General features: G+C 38.1%; 1 protein-coding gene across 2 annotated transcripts in view; it reads left to right on the forward strand.

Annotated features, from left to right (window-relative positions):
- Positions 1–21,207, forward strand: part of herc4 (HECT and RLD domain containing E3 ubiquitin protein ligase 4) — an 83,470-nt gene that overhangs the window by 8,534 nt on the left and 53,729 nt on the right. For both annotated transcript variants that reach the window (XM_053620703.1, XM_053620704.1), the window contains exons 2-7: positions 3,454–3,717; positions 9,544–9,703; positions 14,099–14,175; positions 14,501–14,722; positions 14,795–14,886; positions 16,076–16,210. In XM_053620703.1, coding sequence (XP_053476678.1) covers positions 3,492–3,717; positions 9,544–9,703; positions 14,099–14,175; positions 14,501–14,722; positions 14,795–14,886; positions 16,076–16,210 — 912 coding nt within the window. In that variant the 5' untranslated portion in view covers positions 3,454–3,491. The remainder of the gene's footprint in view (positions 1–3,453; positions 3,718–9,543; positions 9,704–14,098; positions 14,176–14,500; positions 14,723–14,794; positions 14,887–16,075; positions 16,211–21,207) is intronic.

The following is a 21,207-nucleotide window of genomic DNA, read 5'->3' on the forward strand; positions in this document are numbered from 1 at the left end:
GTCAATGTGCTCTTTTGCAAACTTCAGGCGTGCAGCAATGTGCTTTTTAGTAAGCAGTGGTTTCCTTCGTGGTGTCCTGCCGTAGATACCCTGCTTGTTCAATGTTTTACATATTGTAGACATGAACAGAGATGTTAGCCAGTTCCAATGATGCCTTCAAATCTTTGGCTGTCATTCGGGGTTGTTTCTTTACCTCATTGATGAGTCTTCGTTGTGCTCTTGGTGTCATTTTGACTGGGCGCACACTTCTAGGAACAGTCCCAAAGTGTCTCCGTTTGTAGGATGTTTTCCTAACTGTAGACTAAAGTCTTTGAAATCACTTTGTGACCCTTGCCAGCTTTATGTAAATCAACAATTCTTGATCGTAGATCCTCTGAAGGCTCTTTTTGGCGAGGCATGGCTCACATAAGCATGTGCTTCTTGTGCAGAGCAAACTCCAAAAGTTTGAGGGGTTTTTATCAGTCAAAGTAGCTGTAGTCCACACCTCCAAACTCATTTTCTTAACAAGACTCCAGGTGTGCAAAAAAAAAAAGAAGCTTGTTTGAAGTCATTAACTCAAGGGTTCACATACTTTTCCACAAGCACTGAGGTTTTTTTTGGTTGTTCTCAATAAAAACATGAAAGATCAGATTGTTTTATTATTATTTTAGACATATTATATTTGTCAATACCCTATACTTAGATGAAGATCAGATGACGATTTAAGACAAATTTATTCAGAAAACCATGAAATTCAAAAAGGTTCACATACATTTTCTTGCCACTGTATATATGTGTGTGTATACAGTATCTCACAAAAGTGAGTACACCCCTCACATTTTTGTAAATATTTGATTATATCTTTTAATGTGACAACACTGAAGAAATGACACTTTGCTACAATGTAAAGTAGTGAGTGTACAGCTTGTGTAACAGTGTAAATTTGCTCTCCCCTCAAAATAACTCAACACAACCATTAATGTCTAAACTGCTGGCAACAAAAGTGAGTACACCCCTAAGTGAAAATGTCCAAATTGGGCCCAATTAGCCATTTTCCCTCCCCGGTGTCATGTGACTTAGTGTTACAAGGTCTCAGGTGTGAATGGGGAGCAGGTGTGTTAAATTTGGTGTCATCGCTCTCAGACTCCCTCATACTGGTCACTGGAAGTTCAACATGGCACCTCATGGCAAAGAACTCTCTGAGGATCTGAAAAAAAGAATTGTTGCTCTACATAAAGATGGCCTAGGCTATAAGAAGATTGCCAAGACCCTGACACTGAGCTGCAGCACGGTGGCCAAGACCATACAGCGGTTTAACAGGACAGGTTCCACTCAGAACAGGCCTCACCATGGTCGATCACAGAAGTTGAGTGCATGTGCTCAGCGTCATATCCAGAGGTTGTTTTTGGGAAATAGATGTATGAGTGCTGTCAGCATTGCTGCAGAGGTTGAAGGGGTGGGGGGTCAGCCTGTCAGTGCTCAGACCATACGCTGCACACTGCATCAAATTGGTCTGCATGGCTGTTGTCCCAGAAGGAAGCCTCTTCTAAAGATGATGCACAAGAAAGCCAGCAAACAGTTTGCTGAAGACAAGCACACTAAGGACATGGATTACTGGAACCATGTCCTGTGGTCTGATGAGACCAAGATAAACTTATTTGGTTCAGATGGTGTCAAGTGTGTGTGGCGGCAACCAGGCGAGGAGTACAAAGACAAGTGTGTCTTGCCTACAGTCAGTCATGGTGGTGGGAGTGTCATGGTCTGGGGCTGCATGAGTGCTGCCGGCACTGGGGTGGTACAGTTTATTGAGGGAACCATGAATGCCAACATGTACTGTGACATACTGAAGCAGCGCATGATCAGTATGCAGTATTCCAGCATGATAATGACCCCAAACACACCTCCAAGATGACCACTGCCTTGTTAAAGAAGCTGAGGGTGAAGGTAATGGACTGACAGAGCATGTCTCCAGACCTAAACCCTATTGAGAATCTGTGGGGCATCCTCAAATGGAAGGTGGAGGAGCACAAGGTCTCTAACATCCACCACCTCCGTGATGTCGTCATGGAGGAGTGGAATAGGACTCCAGTGGCAACCTGTGAAGCTCTGGTGATCTCCATGCCCAAGCGGGTTAAGGCAGTGCTTGAAAATAATGTTGGCCACACAAAATATTGACTCTTTGGGCCCAATTTGGACATTTTCACTTAAGGGTGTACTCACTTTTGTTGCCAGCAGTTTAGACATTAATGGCTGTGTGTTGAGTTATTTTGAGGGGACAGCAAATTTACACTGTTATACAAGCTTTTTGTGAGGCTTACTCTGAAGATGACATGCAAAATTTGGTATCGATTGGACAAAATTTGTGGGAGGAGTAGCGAAAAATACATTTTTAACAAAATCCGTGATGGCGAAAAATCTAATAGGTGGAAACTGAACTTATCTTGACCCAGGGAATCCAGAGATTCCTGGCTTTAAAACAGCTATTTAAGTTTATAAAATAGCTATTTAAGTTTATTTCTCCCTGCTATTGTTGCCCACTTTGCAGACCTCCTCAAAACCTTTAAATTTTTGGAACATACCTTTTAATTTTTGTGTGAATCGATGAAACCAGTCCTTATTACAGCCTTCCGAGTAATTCAAGCTCCACCTCACGATAATTTATCGGGTGGTAAACAGTACAAAAGGCAAAAAAGAAATTTGGTATGAGATTTTTGGGATGATATTTTCACTGTATTATAACAGTCTCAGAAAATATCACTGTATACAATTTTACTCCATAATAATAATAATTATAATCGGCAAAATTCAGATGAGCCTTAATGTTGTTCTTGTTTAGCAGTGGTTTTCATATCACCACTCTTCCATGGATGCCATTTTTGGCCAGTGTCTTTCTGATAGTGGAGTCATGAACAGTGACCTTTATTGATGCAAGAGAGGCCTTTGATATTGTCCTTGGCTCTCTGGAGACTTTAGATTAGGAGAGCCGACCCCAAGTAGATATGGGAAAAGGCCGGACAAAGAAAGATGATGTGTACTGGGTTCTTTTCTGTTTTGGACAAAGAGTTGTGTAAATATTGTAGTCTGAAGTTTATATTTGTAACACTCAGTTTGTGGATTTTATTTTAAATAAACAAAGAAATGGTACTGAAAGTTTTCCCCTAGTCCGATTAATCGAAAAATTAATTGGCCAACTAATCGAAACGCCTGTCAAATGATTCAAGAAGAGGAACTACAGTTCATAGCTCAGGAAACATTGCTGCTTTGTATGTTGCATCTGTTGGCTTGTTTGTATGCACTTTGTTACTGTATGGGCACACCACTGTGACACAAGGATTTTATTGTTTCCCATGTACTCACTATTCTGGAAATATTTGACAATAAATTTGAAACTTGAAAAGTCCTCTGCTGCTGGTTGATTTGACATGGAATCTCCCTTTTAACTGTTGTTGTTAACCTATGTTTGTAATGTTGCAGCTTTTGAACTTGGTGAAGCTGAAGACATCGCCATAACCATGCTATGTTGGGGAAATGCCTCCTATGGCCAGCTTGGATTGGGTGGAATTGATGAAGAGATCATAGTAGAGCCCCGCAAATGCGAATTCTTTAATGGGAAGGTGGTGCGAGGTGTAGGATGTGGGAGAAGACACACTGTTTTTCTGCTTGGAGATGGAACTGTGTATACGTGTGGCTGCAATGACCTGGGACAGCTGGGGCATGACAAGGCACGCAAAAAACCAGGTACCGACAGAGCAATATACATGCATATTTTAAATAACAAATGTATAGATACATACAGAATCTGTAAAAGTGCACAAAGTCTCTTGAGGTCTGAATTCCGGTCCTATAGAATTCCAGCGTAGATTGGTCTTTTCCTTGTTCAAAGACCCCTGATGCAACTCACTTACTTGGTTACTTAGAGCAGGAAAATCACTGTAGCTCATATTATGTCACAGTGTGGTATAATTTAGCACAATGTTGCAACTGCTGCTCAGCTTCTGTTTTGCCTGGCTCACACTGCCACATGAGAGAGATCACATAAATATATGTGGGGAGACAGGGTACATGCTTGGTCAATATCCCTTTAGTCCCCAAGCACCTCCCTCTCAGTGTAGTCCCATGTTAAACCACACCCCCACCTACTATTTGCACCTATAAGGTAGGTATAGCTTATGACTGGGCCAATGAGTGTACCTACATTAGGTGAACCTAATGAACTGGCTGCTGATTGTGTATATTGTTTTCATGCTTGGATACTGTAGAATGTACTAGAGATCGACAGATAATCCGTTTTACCTATATTTTTCCCGATATTTAAGCATATTTCCATAATTGGATATCGGTTTTGTAATTTTGTATCCAACGATAAATTGCGTCATCTTGTGGGTGTTTTGAGAATTGTGCGCAAGACCACCATTGCAGTGCTGCAGTGGTTCCCAAACTGGGGTGACGGAGGGGGTACAGGAGCAAAATGCTGAGATTTACTGTTCATTTAATTCCACCCCACTAAATAACATTAAAATTCTAATTCATGTTTCTCTCAGCCAAAAAATAAACTTGTGCCCCCTCAAGTGTACAAACAGCAAAATTGCACTGTTCTAAAGGTCAAATACATGACATCCAATCAAATTGTCCTGTCTTTCACGGTCAAAACTGCATCTGCTCAGTCATGTGTCAGTGCACATCTTGCCGCATGTCATTTATTGCCAGCACGTGGCTATATGATGAAGTTGAGTAATAGCTCGTAACATTTAAAATGGAGAAGTGGCTACAAAGATATTGGCCCGCAACCACAGTCCTCTGAGAGCAGTGGCCCAGGTTCCACGCATCCGTAGCAAGCATAAGTGTACCCACTGCTACTAGCCCAGTTTGCAGTGATACAGACAGCAATATATCCGAAGTTGAAACGCCACCTCTTCTTCACCAGCAAATTGCAGAAAAAACATCAAAGAGGCACAAATATAATGAGAAATATTTCTCTGTGCTTTACGTACACTGGCAGTGAAGAAAACCCCCAGCCACAGTGTGCATATGTGCAAACGTACTCTTTCATAAATGCCCAGCATTTCTGCGTAGACGTTTATAAACAAAGCATGCTACTTACATTTTGCTAAATAAACCTTGAGAGTTTTTTGAAAGACATTTAAGGCCACTCAGGAGTAGTAAGACCCTTATAACTGCATAGGAAAACCTAAATACAAAGGTTCTGGAAGCATCCTACATGGGGAGTTACAGAGTGGCTAAGACAGGCAAACCCCATACTATTGTGGAGGACTTAATTCTTCCTGCTGTGGCTGATACAGCTGGTGTAATGCTTGGGGAAAAGGCCAAAAAAAAAAGCACAATGATGGATGCCATTATCAGACAACACAGTTTGAGAGAGGGGGTACGCAAAAGGATATTAAATGCTTGAGGGGGGAGGAACGCCACTGTAAAAAGTTTGGGAACCACTGCAGTACTGCATCTGAGGGGAGACGAGTCAACAACGGCAAGCACAGGTAAAGTATACTTGCTTTGCTTTAACTTATGAACTTGATTTAACTTAACAGCCATTAATGCACAAATGAGGTGTTACATAAATGCTTGTTATGTAGTTTAAGCAGCTTGGCGCTAAGAAACGAAGACGAATTCATGGAGTCACGTAGTCTGTCATGTCCCAAAGACGTAACTTTACATTAATTAAATAAAACTGCCTTGAATGAGTGCATGTTGGAAATAAAACTGTTTAATTTAATTCTCTCTGTAGTCTGTGGTCATCATTAGTCCCGTTCACTCCGGTTGATTCTCAGGGATGTTCAGCATGGTCACCGTTTGTAGCTTTTAACAAGATCAACTTGAATAAAACTCCCTAAATTATATTAACATTTACTAGGGCTGGACGAGTAATTGAAAAGTAATCGAAACTGAAATTCAGAACCTCTAACCCCTTGTCGATAATTTTGTTTTTTTTAATCCTGTTACTATGTTCACCTTTAGAACATACTACCACGTGTGTAGTCACGTGACTCCGCCCTATCCAGTCAGCAGCATTTAAGGAACTTGGAGGCAGACTCAAACACCGAGTCAACTGAGCAACAGGAGCAGCTTGTACCAAAGAAAATTGCTATGTCCGTCATTTGGACGCATTTTGGCATCAGTAAAGAAGACGCCGAACAAAATGACGTCAAATGTAAACATTGCAGAAAAACCGTTTCAGTGGCCAAAGGTAATACCACCAATCTGTTTCAACACTTGGAGCACAATCGCGTTACCGAATATGAACAGTGCATGGCTCAAAAAAAGAGAGACTGATAAGCGCCCAGCAACAAGTGCCTCCAAAAAGTAGGTGTCGATAACAAGCATTTAAAAAATGCTACACAATTTTAAAAGGATTCAAGAAGATGGAAAGAAATAACTGACGCCATTTGTTACTACATAGCGAATGATGTGGCTCCCATAGCTACAGTGGGTTTAAACACCTCGTTAAAACTCTCTACAGAACATATGCTATGCCATTGCAACCCTATTTTTCCCAAAATGCGCTGCCCAACATGTACAAAACATGCCATAAAAAGGTAGCTGCTGAACTGAAGTCTGCACTTTGCAGCCACATCTGATCTCTGCTCAAGTAGGACCATAGTTTATATTGTTTATAGCAGTTCAATAGTTTGTTTCCTTCAATAAGTTTTAAATCGGAAAGAGAAGAAATGCATGCTTTCATTAGGAAAATAATATCCCACCATTTATAGTTGAGCATATTTACAGTAAAAACCTTGTCAGTAAACTGAGGGCAAACCCCCAACCCCCTCCCCCCAAAATAATCGTTCATTAATCGAGGTAAAATGTTCAATTAAACATATTTTAGGTCATATCGTCCAGCCCTAACATTTACTATCTAACCTTTTATTTAGCTAATAAACAACTAAATAATTACAGCTCTGTGGAAATCAATTATTTATTATCTTCACGAGCGATCGCTGTTTGAGTATAGTTCTGCGTAAACGCATAGATAAAAAATCAGCACTCTGTCAGCAGGTATTTCATAATCTAGACCGACAAAAACAATAATTCTGATAACTTACCAGTTGAGATGGACTTGTTAATTGAAATAATGTATATGCTGTTTTGTTTTTTACTTTCCTGACAATGTATGCTTATTCCAGCAAAGTAATTGTTTTTTATGCAAGGAGGAAGTGAAATTGACAATTGTTCTAAATAAAACACTTTGTTTAGTTTAGTTCAGTGGTGGTGTTATCATTGTGTCACAAACGGAACTAAAATGATAAATAAATATCAGTTCTGCATAGGTTATCGGGCACATAAACATGCAAATAATCTGGATCGGTTATATATATATATAAAAAAAAACCCCAATATCGGTCGATCTCTAGAAGGAAATGTCACTGTGACCATAAACATTGTCCTCTGCTCATCCCAGGACGCTTATCATATCAAACTTTCCATATCCTTTCAATCTAAGTAATACGCTTTGCTTTTTCTCCGTAAGATTGCATACTCTGAGTTATTCTCCCTGTTTAAATGTCACCCAGAAGAGGTATGATTCCGCATTAGAGTTCTGTTTCTCTAAGTATTTCTTCATGTCTTCTAGGGGAGTCTTTACTAACACTTATGTTCTCGCTCTCTCCTTTTTGATTTTGATATAACTCCTGATTTATGTGAAGCTGCTTTCTCTATTGTTAAAAGCACAATACAAATAAAGTTTTATTTAACTGAAACACAAGTGTGTCTGTACAGTCAGGTCCGTATACAATGGTGCTTGAAAGGTTGTGAAGCCTTTTGAATCTGCATAAATACATAATCAGATTTTCATGTCCTCAAAGTTTTTCAAGTCCTAAGAGTAGATAAAGAGAACCTAATTCAACAAATTAGATAAAAATATTATACTTGGTAATTTACTTATTAAGGAATATGATTCAATATTACATATCTTTTGAGTGTCAAAATGATATGAAATCTAGGATTTGATGGTGAAATTAAAGCCAGGTGTTTTCAATCATTGGGATAACAGTGAGGTGTAAGTAAGAACCCTGTTTTAGTTAAAAAAACAAACAAACAAACAAAAAAACAGACTTCTATCAAAGTCTGATCTTCACAACATATGTTTGTGGAAGTTTATCATGGCATGAGCAAAGGAGATTTCTGTGGATCCCAGAAAAAGAGTTGTTCATGCTCATCAGGCTGAAAAAGGTTACAAGACCATCTCTAAACATCTCTGGACATTTTACTTAATAAATAAATAACCAAGTATAATATTTTTGTCTATTTGTTTAATTGGGTTCTCATTGTCTACTTTTTGGACTTTGATTAATCGATTAGTTGAATTCAAAGGCCCATTTTTATTTTCTGTGGGGTTTTAAAAAAAACAAAACATGTTTTCAGATTCTGCCCAATGTTGTCCTTCAAACATTGTGCAAATTGAAGGCTATGAAAAATATATCTATGTGGGCTATGCTATACATTGTGCAAAGGGATTTTTTAAATGTTAACATTATATATTTTGAAAACAATAAAACAACTGATTGTCCACAACCTTTAAAGCAGAAGTTAAATCACTATTTTTAAAATGCTAAAAAAGAAAAAAAAAAAGCACAAACTAAGTGTTAATTGGTAAGAGGTTGAATGTTCTGCAGTAACACACTCATTTGAAGACAAACATGTTACTTTATTCTGTAAATGTATGACAATTCTTACATTTATACAATTACATGTTCTAACCCCATTATGGTTACTACTCTCATAAAAAAACAACAAAAAGAAACACACAATTATTTTTGTTTCTAAATATAGCTAAACATATCATCAAACAACATACTGATTAAAAATAATATTTTAGTCAGTTATTGTGTTTCTTTTCTATTGCACGCTGTTTGACACGCGTGCGTGGACCCTCGCTCATTCAGTGAAATTTAATGGAAACTCACTTGCTGTCAGGACGAGCCTTTATGTGAAATGGAAACATTTACAGATAAGCATATAAACATAAAAATGTCATTTCTGCGCTGAAGAAAACATGTCTGGAACGCATTAAACAGCACAGGCATCTGTTGCAGCATCTAACGCGACAAGCCACGTTAATACCCATACAAGTTTGTTTGAAACGCTTAATATAAACACCTGGATCATGCACGTTTCCCACAGCAGCTCAATCTGTGACCTCTGCTGTTTTTCAGATGTGTTTTATTCATAGAAATGCGTTTTTCACCATTGTGAAGTGATGTCACTGACGGTGGTCATCCACAGTGATGTCACAGACCAAACTAATCGATAATGAAATGCATTGTCAATTACTTTAATTATCGATTATCAATTTTATCGATTAGTTGTTGCAGCCCTACTTTCAAGCACCACTATATATTTGAACATTGACAAAGTTGTTATTTTAGTTGTCTACCACAGTATATTGAAATATAGAAATTAACTAATGAATATGTGAAAGCCTTCAGCTTTAATTTGAATATTGGTATTTACATGCAAATTTGATGAAGTTTAAGAATTACAGCAATTTTTGTATTTATTCTGTTTTTGTTGGATAAAAGAAGGTCTGTTTTGTTCATATTTATGAAAAAGAGCAGGTAATGGCACTTGATGCTCAGAACATTGTAGCAGTATCTTGCGGTGAGGCTCACACTCTTGCTCTAAACGACAAAGGACAAGTGTTTGCATGGGGACAGGCTTCTGATGGACAGCTCGGCCTTGCCAACATTGAAGAATGTATGCGTGTACCCAGGTGATGTACATGTATTACCTTCCAAGGAAACACCTATATGTAGAATGTTACTTGTGTTGGGAAAACTACTTTGCAGCTGTAACTTGGCAAGCTACTCATGATTTAAAATAGCCAATCTACAGCCAAACTACTGTTTTGATAAAGCTAGCTACACTACAAGCTACTAAGAAATTGTCGCTAACTACACAGTGGCTACTTTGTCGAAATGAAGAAATATTTTCATCGTATTGTGCCTAGTTACTTCATTGCACAAAATAAAATTTATACGTTTTATACAGGCAGGTTTTTGTGATGTTAAAAAAGAAATGAAATCGGTTAAACCATGTCAGAACCTTTTTTTTTAACCATTGTGAAATTGCACCATATAAAATTGAGTGGTAAACAACCAGAGATGTTTTAGCAACAAAAACTTAAAACTTCTAATACCCAGTTTGCATAAGTGTGTATACCCCTTTATAATTTGGAATGTGTGTAGAATGTGTTCAGAATCAACCAATCACATTAAAACTCATGTTAAATACTAATTAGTATACACCTGCCATCAACCTTAAATAAAGTACGGCTGTTCCTTTAGGATTTTCCTGACATTTTCTTGGTAATATCCCACTGGAAAAGCCATGGGCCACAAATATCTTACAAAGCAGGTATGGGATATCATTTTTGAAAATATCATTCAGGAGAGGGTTAAAAAAAAAATACAGAGGCATTGGATATACCATGGAACACTGTAAAGAGATTTAACCCAACAAATGGAGAAAATATGAAAACTGTGACACTACTAAGAACAGGACATTCCTCTAAAATTGATGAATATCAGGAGAAAACTGTTCAGAGAGGCTGCAAGAGGCTTACAGCAACATTAAAAGAATTGCAGCAATTTCTGGCAAGTAATGATTGCCATCCTACCTCATAGCCCAGACATATAAAGAATTCGGGAGATGGTTTTCACATGTAAGGAGCAAAGATGTTTGGTGCAAGAAAAGAAAAGAAAAAAAACGCAGCACATCACCAAAAGAACACCATTCCCACAGTAAAACATGGAGGCATCATCATGCTTTGGGTCTGGGTTTTTTTTTTTTGGAAACTGGGGCTTTAACCAGGGTGCAGGAAATAATGAACAGCTCCAAATACCAGTCAGTTTTGCTAAATTAAAAATGCTAAAACACTTAAGCTGAAGAGGAATTTCACCTTTCAGCATGACAGTGACCCAAAGCACACCCCTAAATCAACAAAGGAATGGCTTCACCATAACAAGATCAGGGTTTTGGAATATCCCAGCCAGAGTTCAGATCTAAATCAAATCTGTGGATTAACCTGCAGAGGGCTGTGCACAGGAGATGCTCAGCCAATTTGACAGCGTTATGATGCTTTTGCAAGGAACACTGGCAAAATATTGCGAAGTCAATATGTGCCAAACTGATTGACTCTTACCCAAAAGAATTCTGTGATTAAATCTATAGGTGGTTCAACTAAGTATTACTTCAGGGGTGTGCACACTTTTTCATACAAGTTATTGTGCATTTTTTATAAAAATTATTTTCCTGAAAATGATTCTTGTTGTTTTTCACTTTAATTTGTATGTTGCAATTTCACAATTAAGGTAGAAAAGGTTCTGACATGATTTATCTTGGTTTTATTATTATTTTTTTTTTTTACATCACAAAAAAACTGCCATTCTAACAGGGGTGTGTAGACCTTTTATATCCACTGTAGCTGTACAAAAAAGCATCCGTTACAGGGAGGGCTCACTCCACTAGTCTTGGTTCAGTTTGTTTCTGGAAATATCTAGCTAGCTAGTTAATGTTAATGGACATAAGGTAATGCATGCAACATTGAATTACATGCATTCGAGTCCAATTTTCATAATTTTGCAATGAAGATTTGAAATGAAGCAATCAAGATGTAATTGAAGTGTAGACTTTCAGCTTCAGTCTAGGGGTTTAAGAAAAGTATTGTATTATCTGTTTAGGAATTACAGCTATTTATTTATTTATTTATTTATTTATTTATTTATTTATTTATTTATTTAAAAGTCCCTCCAATTTCTCAGGCTCAGAAATTGTTGGACAATTGACTGATAAGCAGTTTTATGGCCAGGTGTGGCCTGTCTCCTCTTTATTTCATGACAAATTAAGGAGATAAAAGGTCTGGGGTTGATTCCAAGTGTTGAATTTGCGCTTGGTAGCTGTTAATGGGAACTCTCAATATTCGGTCTAAAGAGTTGTCGATGCAAGTGAATGAGGCCATCATTTGGCTGGAAAAAAAAACAACAGACCCATCAGAGAGATAGCACAAACTTTAGGGGTGGCCAAATCAACAATTTTGTACATTTTTAAAAAGAAGGAATGCACTGGCGAGCTCGGCAACACCAAAAGGTCTGGAAGGACATGGAAGACAACTAAAGAGGATAATTGAGGAATTCTTTCCTTGGTGAAGGGAAAAAAAGAAAAGCAAGGAAGGGCTCATGGTCGAAAGCATACCACATGATCGGTCAAAAATGGTGGTGGTAGTATTATGGCATGGGCATGAATGGCTGCCAGTGGAACTGGGTCACTGGTGGTTATTGATCATAGAAGTAGCAGGATGAATTCTAAAGTGTATACAGCTTTAATTTCTGCTCAAATTCAGTCAAGTGTTGCAAAACCGATAGGACGGCGCTTCCCAGTACAGATGGTTAATGACCCAAAACACACTGCGTAAGAAACCAAAGCGTTTCAGCTTACAGACTGAAGACCGGATATTCTCCTTTAGGATTTTCTGGTTTAGAGCAGAATTCATGTTCCCTCAATTATTGCAAGTTGCTCAGGCTCTGAAGCAGCAAAGCAGCCCCACACCATCACACTTCCACCACCATGCTTGACCGTAGGTATGGTGTTTTTTTTTTTTTTTTTTGTGGAATTCTGTGTTTTGATTATGCCAGATGTAATGTGACTTACAAACAGTTCCACTTTTGACTCATCAATCCACAGAACATTCTCCCAAAAGGTTTGAGGATCATCAAGGTGTGTTTTGGTAAAATTCAGATTAGCCTTAATGTTCTTCTGGGTTAGCAGTGGTTTTCGCCTCACCACACTTCCATGGATGCCATTTTTGCCCAGTGTCTTTGTGATAGTGGAGTTATGAACAGTGATCTTTATTGATGCAAGAGAGTCCTGTTGGTCCTTTGATGTTGTCTTTGGCTCTTGTGACTTGCTGGATGAGTGGTTGCTGTGCTCTTGGAGGTATTTTGGAAGGTTCAATACAGTATTGAAGTTGAAAAGATTCTATTTAAGTGTTGATTTGATTGAACAGGATTTGCAGTAATCAGGCCTGGTAGCGGCTACTCCAGTTGAATCCCATTTTGAATGCCGTTTCGTATATTTGGGTAATTAGCAACTATGGGGGCAAGTACATTTTCACATAGGCACAGTTGATATTGGATAACTTTTTTGCTTCAATAAATATCATTATCAATTACAGACTACATTTTATCTTTACTCAGTTTGCCTTTGTTTTATCTTAGATTTTGTTTTAATTTCTGAAGCAATTTAGTATGAGATGCAGAAGAAATCAGGAAAGAAACTTTTGAAAAGAAACAAGAATAAAGGCAAATGCTTTTTCACATAACCTGATGTAAAAATCGCTGTAATTCCTAAATGGTAAATTTTTGTTAAACCCCTTGAATTAAAGCTGAAAATCTACACTTCAGTCACATCTTGATTGCTTCATTTCAAAGCTGTTGTGGTGATGTACAGAGGCAAAATTGCGAAATTTGTGTCACCGTCCAAATACTTACGTACCTGACTTTCTATAAGATTGGGCATTTGTTGCTCTATGCATAACACTGCTTATTATAATTGCTTGTTCTTTCACATTGGCTGACACTAGCTACTCGGCTAAACTAGTATGCTCCATCGAACCAATAAGCTATAGTCCTGTGCAAAAGTTTTAGGCACATACAAAAGAAATGCTGTGAAGCAAAGATGTGTTCAAAAATAGTGAATTTAACATTTCTACATAAAAAATACTATAAAGAACAGTAAACAATAATAAACTAAACAAAGTCAATTTTTGGTGTCCCCTTTTCTTTTTTTGCACTTATAGTCAATTAATTTCACCAAATAGCATGTATTTTCATTAAATCTCAAACTATGTGGATAACCTTGTACACACAGGAAGAATAAACCTGTTGAAATACATATGTAATTATTTTGAAAAATGCAGCCAAAGGACATAAAGGACACAGAGAATGTCTTGATTTATTTCAACTGCTGTGTTTTGAAACACACCCTCCTTTAGAGACATAAAATAATCTTTATTCTTGGGGGATTTTAAGGCAGCAATTCCAAATGGGTATATTAATACATAATGGAATATGCATTTGATTTGCTCATTTAAAAGAAATCTCCTTCACAGAACAATCAAGAGTTTGTCAGAGGTCCATGTTGTCCAGGTCTCCTGTGGTTATAGGCATTCCCTTGCACTTTCTAGGAGTAAGTATGATACTCATTGTTTTTTAGGCTTAGATGTAGTAAATACCAAATTAAAACTCGTAGTGGGAAACTTCACATTGACACTATACAAACTATTTAACTCTGGGTGTAAAGACACATGGATATCCATGGCGCAGAAAGTTGGTGGCCTAATCTGTGCTAATGTAATGTAAGTGTTTATGTATCACATACCCCTTGTAATTTAGATATTCTGAATATTCTTGTTTTCTTTGGCTTGTAATAATTTCTTACTAATATTTTGTTACCAGATAAATTGCTTCATTATGCTTATTAATTTTTTTCACTTTCTTTTTTATTTAACCAGGGGGACAGATTTTTTCTTGGGGACAAAATAGGTACGGGCAGTTAGGACTGGGGAAAGAGAGACTTTGCGTCTTGACCCCACAGGTCATCCATTCTTTACAGGGCATCCCATTTGCCCAGATCTCAGCAGGAGGTGCTCACAGCTTTGCACTCACTATGTCTGGGGCTGTATTTGGTTGGGGACGAAACAAGTTTGGCCAGCTGGGCCTAAATGATAACAAAGGTAAGTTAATTTAATGAAATTGGCCTAGGGTCTATTATAGCACTGAAAAATCTCTCATTTTTCCTTTTGAAGATCGATGTTTTCCATCCTTACTGAAGACACTCAGGTCACAAAGGGTCGTTTATATATGCTGTGGAGAGGATCACACTGCGGCATTAACAAAGGTAAAAGAAATATATATATTTTACTCTCTAACAACTAGGGATGCACTGAAATGAAAATTCTTGGCCGAAACCGAATATAAAGAAAAACCTGGCCGAATACCGAACACGTTTTTTCCATTTATTTTGCCATTTTTTTTCACCATTGCATAAATTAAATAGTCAGAATGTGCTTTTTACTATTTTGTCTTGCTTTTCAAAGAAAAAAATCAATTACAAAAACTACAATTTCAAAATATTTATTTAACACTGAACATTTTTTTTTTTCCCTTCCAGCATGCATAGGCTGCCAACAAGGCACAATATAACTTTAAATAAATAAATTAGTAAAATAAAAATATTTTTATGTGGTCATCTTTGAGCCCCCCTTGAATAGCCTATGTTAGGCCTATAAGTGACTGCTGAAAGAATGTAACACTCTGTAGCCTACAACTAAAAGTGCATTGACAAGAGTGCAAAAAATGGTTCTATACGGCTGATTATAGTCAGGATATATACCGCTCGCGTCCCTGTACACCTCGCGGAGTATTATAGTACATATAGGATTTGTCTGCCTGCCCTTAAATAAATACGTCTTTACCTGCTTCCGTACTCTACTCCCTTACGTCTCGCTACGTGACAGAAACATGCTCCGGAACAGAAACGAAACAAATGCACGTGTCCACAGCTCGTCCGTGCGCGCGCCCCCTCGTCAAGGTCGTGACATTCACGCGTCTCACTCTGGCTGCTTGGCTATTTGGTCGCGTCATCAAACACGTCATTGTTCAGTCAAATTTATTCGGCCTTTTCCCTTATTATATAATAATTTCAGTTGCCGAACATTCGGTGCATCCTTACTAACAACAAAGGTCTTATGAGGTGAGACACTGTTCTGTTCTGATCTGTACTTTTATTTAACTTTCGAACATTGCAGCAACACAGTGAGACATTCCAGTTACTTAATGAATTCTTTAAGGCCTTGTTCATTTGTTCTTTTCTCAGTTCTATGAAGCGTATTGTAATAATTGTCTGCTATAATTGCACAAACACTACAAATGTAGTTGATATACTGTAGATTAGAGTGAAATACACTGGAATAGTTTTTCTGTGGCTCTTCTTTAACACTTAAGTAATTAAGATTTGAATAGCACTCATAGCTTAAAGCATAACATATCTTGTGTATTTTTAATCAACGTTATTTTGACTACTTTAGGAGGGAGGTGTGTTCACATTTGGAGCAGGTGGCTATGGCCAGCTGGGACACAACACCCTAAACCACGAAGTTAACCCACGAAAGGTTTTTGAACTCATGGGGAATGTTGTTTCACAAGTAGCTTGTGGTAGGCAAGTATAAATCTTTCTTTTAAAACCTGGTCCCAAAATGCAAACAGACGTAACAATAGTCAGGCCCATAAATACTTGGACATTGACAAAGTTATGGTTATTTTAGCTGTCCACCACAGTAATCAGGTGAACATTGTAGGAATTACAGCACTTTTTATATGTGCCCCTGCCAGTTACTTTTATGGGGCAAAAAGGTTATTGGACAAACTAACATATCTAACATAATCATAACTTTTTTTTAATACTTTTTTTGCTCTGTCATTTTTAATTGTCACTTTTAATACTGCATATCCTTTTTAGGTCAGGTGATTGACTTGGCCATTGCAGAAAATTCCACTTCTTTGCATTAAAAAAAATCTTGAGTTGCTTTTGAAATTATGCTTTGGGTCATTGTCCATCTGCACTGTGAAGTACCAGCCAGTGCGTTTTGAAGCATTTGACTGAATCTGGGCAGATAATACAGCTTTATACACTTCAGAATTCATCCTTCTGCTTTTGTCAGCAGTCACATCATAAACTATAGCTGCGAGCAGCGATTATTGGGGTTCAAGCACTTTAAGAACTTTAAGGGCATGTGCAATTAAGATATTATGTATAATTTAGCAAGTGTGTAAGCACTTAAATTGGAAATGAAACAAGACACTGGAACAATTTTCTCGACTCCCTACACCATTAATTATGAAAACAATGTTGAAAAAATGCTTAGTCGTTGAATGTTTGTAACAGTTATTTAAAAATATGGGCATGAAGTGTACCCAAAATCCTATAATTCCTAAACAAAACCTCAGATATTTATCAAAGTAGGTGAGAATTTGCATCTTATGATTCTAAAGAAGCAAGCTAAATTCTGTAGAGATTAGGCAATAACTAGCACTATAACAGTTATAAATGTTAATAAAACACTATATTTCTATGGTACATTACCTGAAATTCCAAATAGAAATATAGACCAGGTATCATTTGACTCTGTATGCCTCTGTGAATCTAAAGATACCATGTCCATGACTTTAGGACAAATTATACAGAAGTTATAAGCAAAATAATTTTTTTTGTATCTCATAACCAGTAGGTGGCACTGTTCTGAAATTGCTCATGTCCCCTCGGGTTATGGTTCTTATGACACACCAAGGTTGGTGTCAATATGGCAAAGCATTGCAGAGATATAACCTATGAACCAACCAACCAATGAACTATGGCACAACCAACATGTATTACAGAAGTAGCATTTTACAAAAAGAACAACAGTGAGGTGATGCTGCCTGTCCTTGAACACATCAAGTAGATCCATACTCACCCTGAGACACCATCTCACACACATCCTCATTCATAGATCATGTTCTGGAAAAAACAAACACAAAACAAAATGCAAGAACAACCATTAAATTGTACACATATTCTACTGTTCTTAGTCTTGGTTTAAATGCATTCTATTTTAATTCAGGTTTTTAAAAATGCCTACCTATGTTTTCTGGCCAGATGTCTGACACCGTTTTCCCCTGGCCAGAGTGTCAATGTCTGGTTTTAGGACTTGTGCTGAGACAATCCGCAAAACAGCATGGAGGTTGTCATCGGTAATGCGTGATCTGTGCTTGGTCTTGTTCAAATTTATTATTGAAAACATCTGTTCGTACAGATATGTGCTCCCAAACATGGACAGAATATGAGCAGCATGAAGTCGGAGCTGTGGCATCAAACCAGGGGGCAGTAGATGGTAAAAGTCCTCGATCGCAGCATCCTGGTACTTTGCTCTCAGGCCACTATCGGTTTGAAGCTCAATTAACTCCATCTGAAGGTTATGGGGTGCACTGCAGATGTCGGCTGTGAAAGGATTGGCAAAGATGTCAAAACCAGACTGAGTCTAAAGAGAGAAGTCAAAGAAGCACCGATCAAACTCAATTATTAACCGGTTCAGTTTGGCAGTCAACCGAGCACATGAAAAAGCACCGGGAACTGAGGCTGAGATGATCTGACAAACAGGAAAGTGGGCGAGATTGTCCTACTCCACTTGACAGCTTTCAGAGGTCGAGTTTACTCTGGAAAGCTGTGATCATGTCGGACATCTGTGTGATGATTTGTTTACGTCCCTGCGGTTTCTGATTCAGCTGAGCTAGATCCTCGGTTATGTCACATAACATAGCAAAGTCACACAGCCAGTTTGGATCTGATAGTTCGGACAAGGGTTTTCCTTTGCTCAGCATGAAAAGAGCAATTTCTTCTCTCAACTCAAAAAATCATTTGAGGACTTTGTTCCTACTCAGCCACCTTACTTCTGTATGGTACGGCATATCTCCATGATCTGAGCCCCCCTCCTGCAAGAAGAACTGGAACTGGCGGTGATTCAGGCCACGCACCTGAATAAAGTTCACTGTTTTCATGACTGTGGTCATAATATCATCCAGCTCCAGAACCTTTCCACACAGAGCTTCTTGATTGATAATGCAGTGATACATTATCAAGGGCGTGTGACAGTTACTTTTTTGCAATTTCTCCTTCATTAGTTGAACCAAGCCTGTGTTTCCTCCACACATCGCAGGTGCACCATCTGTAGTTAGGGACACCAACTTTTCCCACGGCAATTTATATTTACTTACCGACTTCTCCACTGCATCAAAAATGTCCCGGCCCATTGTGGTCCCATGCATGGCAGCTACATCCAAGAGCTGAGAGGTCCGGCTGCATGCCTCTAATAAAAATGGATAGATGCGCTGTATCCATGTTGTCTGTGCTTTCATCCACAGCTAATGAAAAAGCTAGACAGCTGCGTGTCTCTTCGGCCAGCTGTGTTGCTAAATTTCCTGCTAATTCCTTAACTCGGTCCGTGATGGTGTATCTTGACAAACTGACATTTTGAAAAGTCTGTATCTGGTTGGGACACACCTGCTCACACACCTTTAGCATGCACTGCTTCAAAAATGCACCCTCTGAAAAAGACTTTGAAGCTCGGGCGATTTCTTCAGCCACAATAAAACTTGCTTTCACTGCTGCATCATTTTTGGCTGTAGCTTTTGTGAACACATTCTGCTGCGACTGCAGTTTGCTCTTTAATTCTGCTGCAATTCTTTGTTTTTCTTGGAGGCTAAATTTACCATACTTAGCTCCGTGTTTGGTGTCAAAATGCCGACGTAGATTGTACTCTTTCACGACTGACACCGCCTCATAACACAAAAGTGTCATATCGTCGAGACCGGTTTATTATTGGAGTGAATGGATGGCTGGAGCGTCTGCTCTGAGCGTCTCTTACCGCTGCGGACAGGTTTACATTGGAGTCAATTGAGAACCCAGAGCATTTCATACAGATGTGGAAGGGTCCCTTTTGGTCAGTATCAGACGCCTAGGGGCGTGACAAATCATTGGTATTTTACGAGTTGGGAATGAGAACAGCAAAAACGTATGTTAAGACAATCATGCACCTATCACGTTCTCGCCTTGAGTTTGACACGTGCACTAAAGCGTTATGGTCATATAGCCTCACGTCCATTTTGGCGTGCTAACCACCTAATTTGTTTGTGCGTTATTTTAAAACTTGAGTTCCCTGACTTGTTTTTAGCATGGTCTGAAAATCGAATCCGGAGTTCTAAAAAAAAAATTCGAAATGGCGGGTTTGAACAGCAGGTTCAACCAACCATGGCATAATTGCTATCATTGTTGTCAGCATGACCCAAGGGATCTAGCAAGACCAGTAGCATGACAATAGGCAAAAGTAATCAAAAGCTATTAGCATTTATTGAAATTGCATTATAATTTTTGACCACAAGGTGATGCTGTCCTGAAACTTTTTGTGTACCTTCAGGGCATGGAGCCAATGATATGCATTCATTAAATACAGCATTTTACATCAAATTTTAAATGGCTGGCAAACAAAATGGCCAACCTAAATAAATGTCATATACTTCGACATATATTCCATGGAATGTAACAAGAACAGTTTCATGGTTTTATGATAAACCATTCAGAAATGATAAGCCAAAATTAGCTTTTTTCCCCCATATCTCATGAACACTAGGTGATGCTGATCCGAAACCAAGTTTGGTCTGAATATGCTAAAGCGCTCTTGTGATATGGCCTCACATCCATTTCGGTGTACTAATGGTCAAATTCGTTTGCAGGTTATTCAAGAATCAGCTGAATTTCCATAGCTTTTTCTAGGCATGATGTGAAGTAAAGCATTTTATGTCTAATTTAAAATGGCTGACCCAGGAAAATTTCATTTTTCATCATTATAAGAGGTATATGGTAATTGACCATAAAGAAACATCATTTTTAAACATTTAAACTTTTGTAGCACCATCTATTGTCTGAACTCCATTTAATTTTGCATGCTTCTTAAGAATCATATATGTTCCATGTGGTTACTTAATTTCATGCAGTGTTGAGTTTTCCTTAGGAGTAACTTTTGGGTACACTAAGCCATACTCATTTTTTACATAACCTTGTTATGACTATCTAAATAAAATGTTCAATGTATTTTTGATGAATTATTGAACTAGGGAGTACAGAGAATTGTACTACACTGTTTTATTGTGATTTGAGTTAAAAAAAAAAAAAACAACAACAAAACAACAACCTAGGACTAGTTCACAACAGTGGGTTTTTCAAAATAATCTCAAATATTTAATTAACAGTTTGATTGACACCAGTGGTTCATGAGGCAAAGTTGTTCAGAATGAGGAGATCTAACATGTGATATGAATAACGTGTGAACATAACATACAATAGTTTACACACATACAATGTGATAGCATCTCACCATGGCCAGTTTTTTTGGGGGGTTTTTTTTCCCAGATTTTTCACAGACCTCTGGGGCAGGGAGTCAAACAGGTCCACCAAGTTTTGTTCTGAGCAGTCTTCATTAACCTTGTCTAATAGCTGCTGAACCTTGATTAGCCAATGGTGACCATGTTTTTCAAGGTTCACAACTATCCTCGTAGACACTGATGGGACCTTGTACAATTTGTGGTGGACAGCTAAAATAAAAATAAATCTGTCAATGTCCAAATACAG

Source organism: Ictalurus furcatus, chromosome 3 (assembly GCF_023375685.1).
Source record: "Ictalurus furcatus strain D&B chromosome 3, Billie_1.0, whole genome shotgun sequence".
NCBI classification, from domain to species: Eukaryota; Metazoa; Chordata; class Actinopteri; order Siluriformes; family Ictaluridae; genus Ictalurus; species Ictalurus furcatus.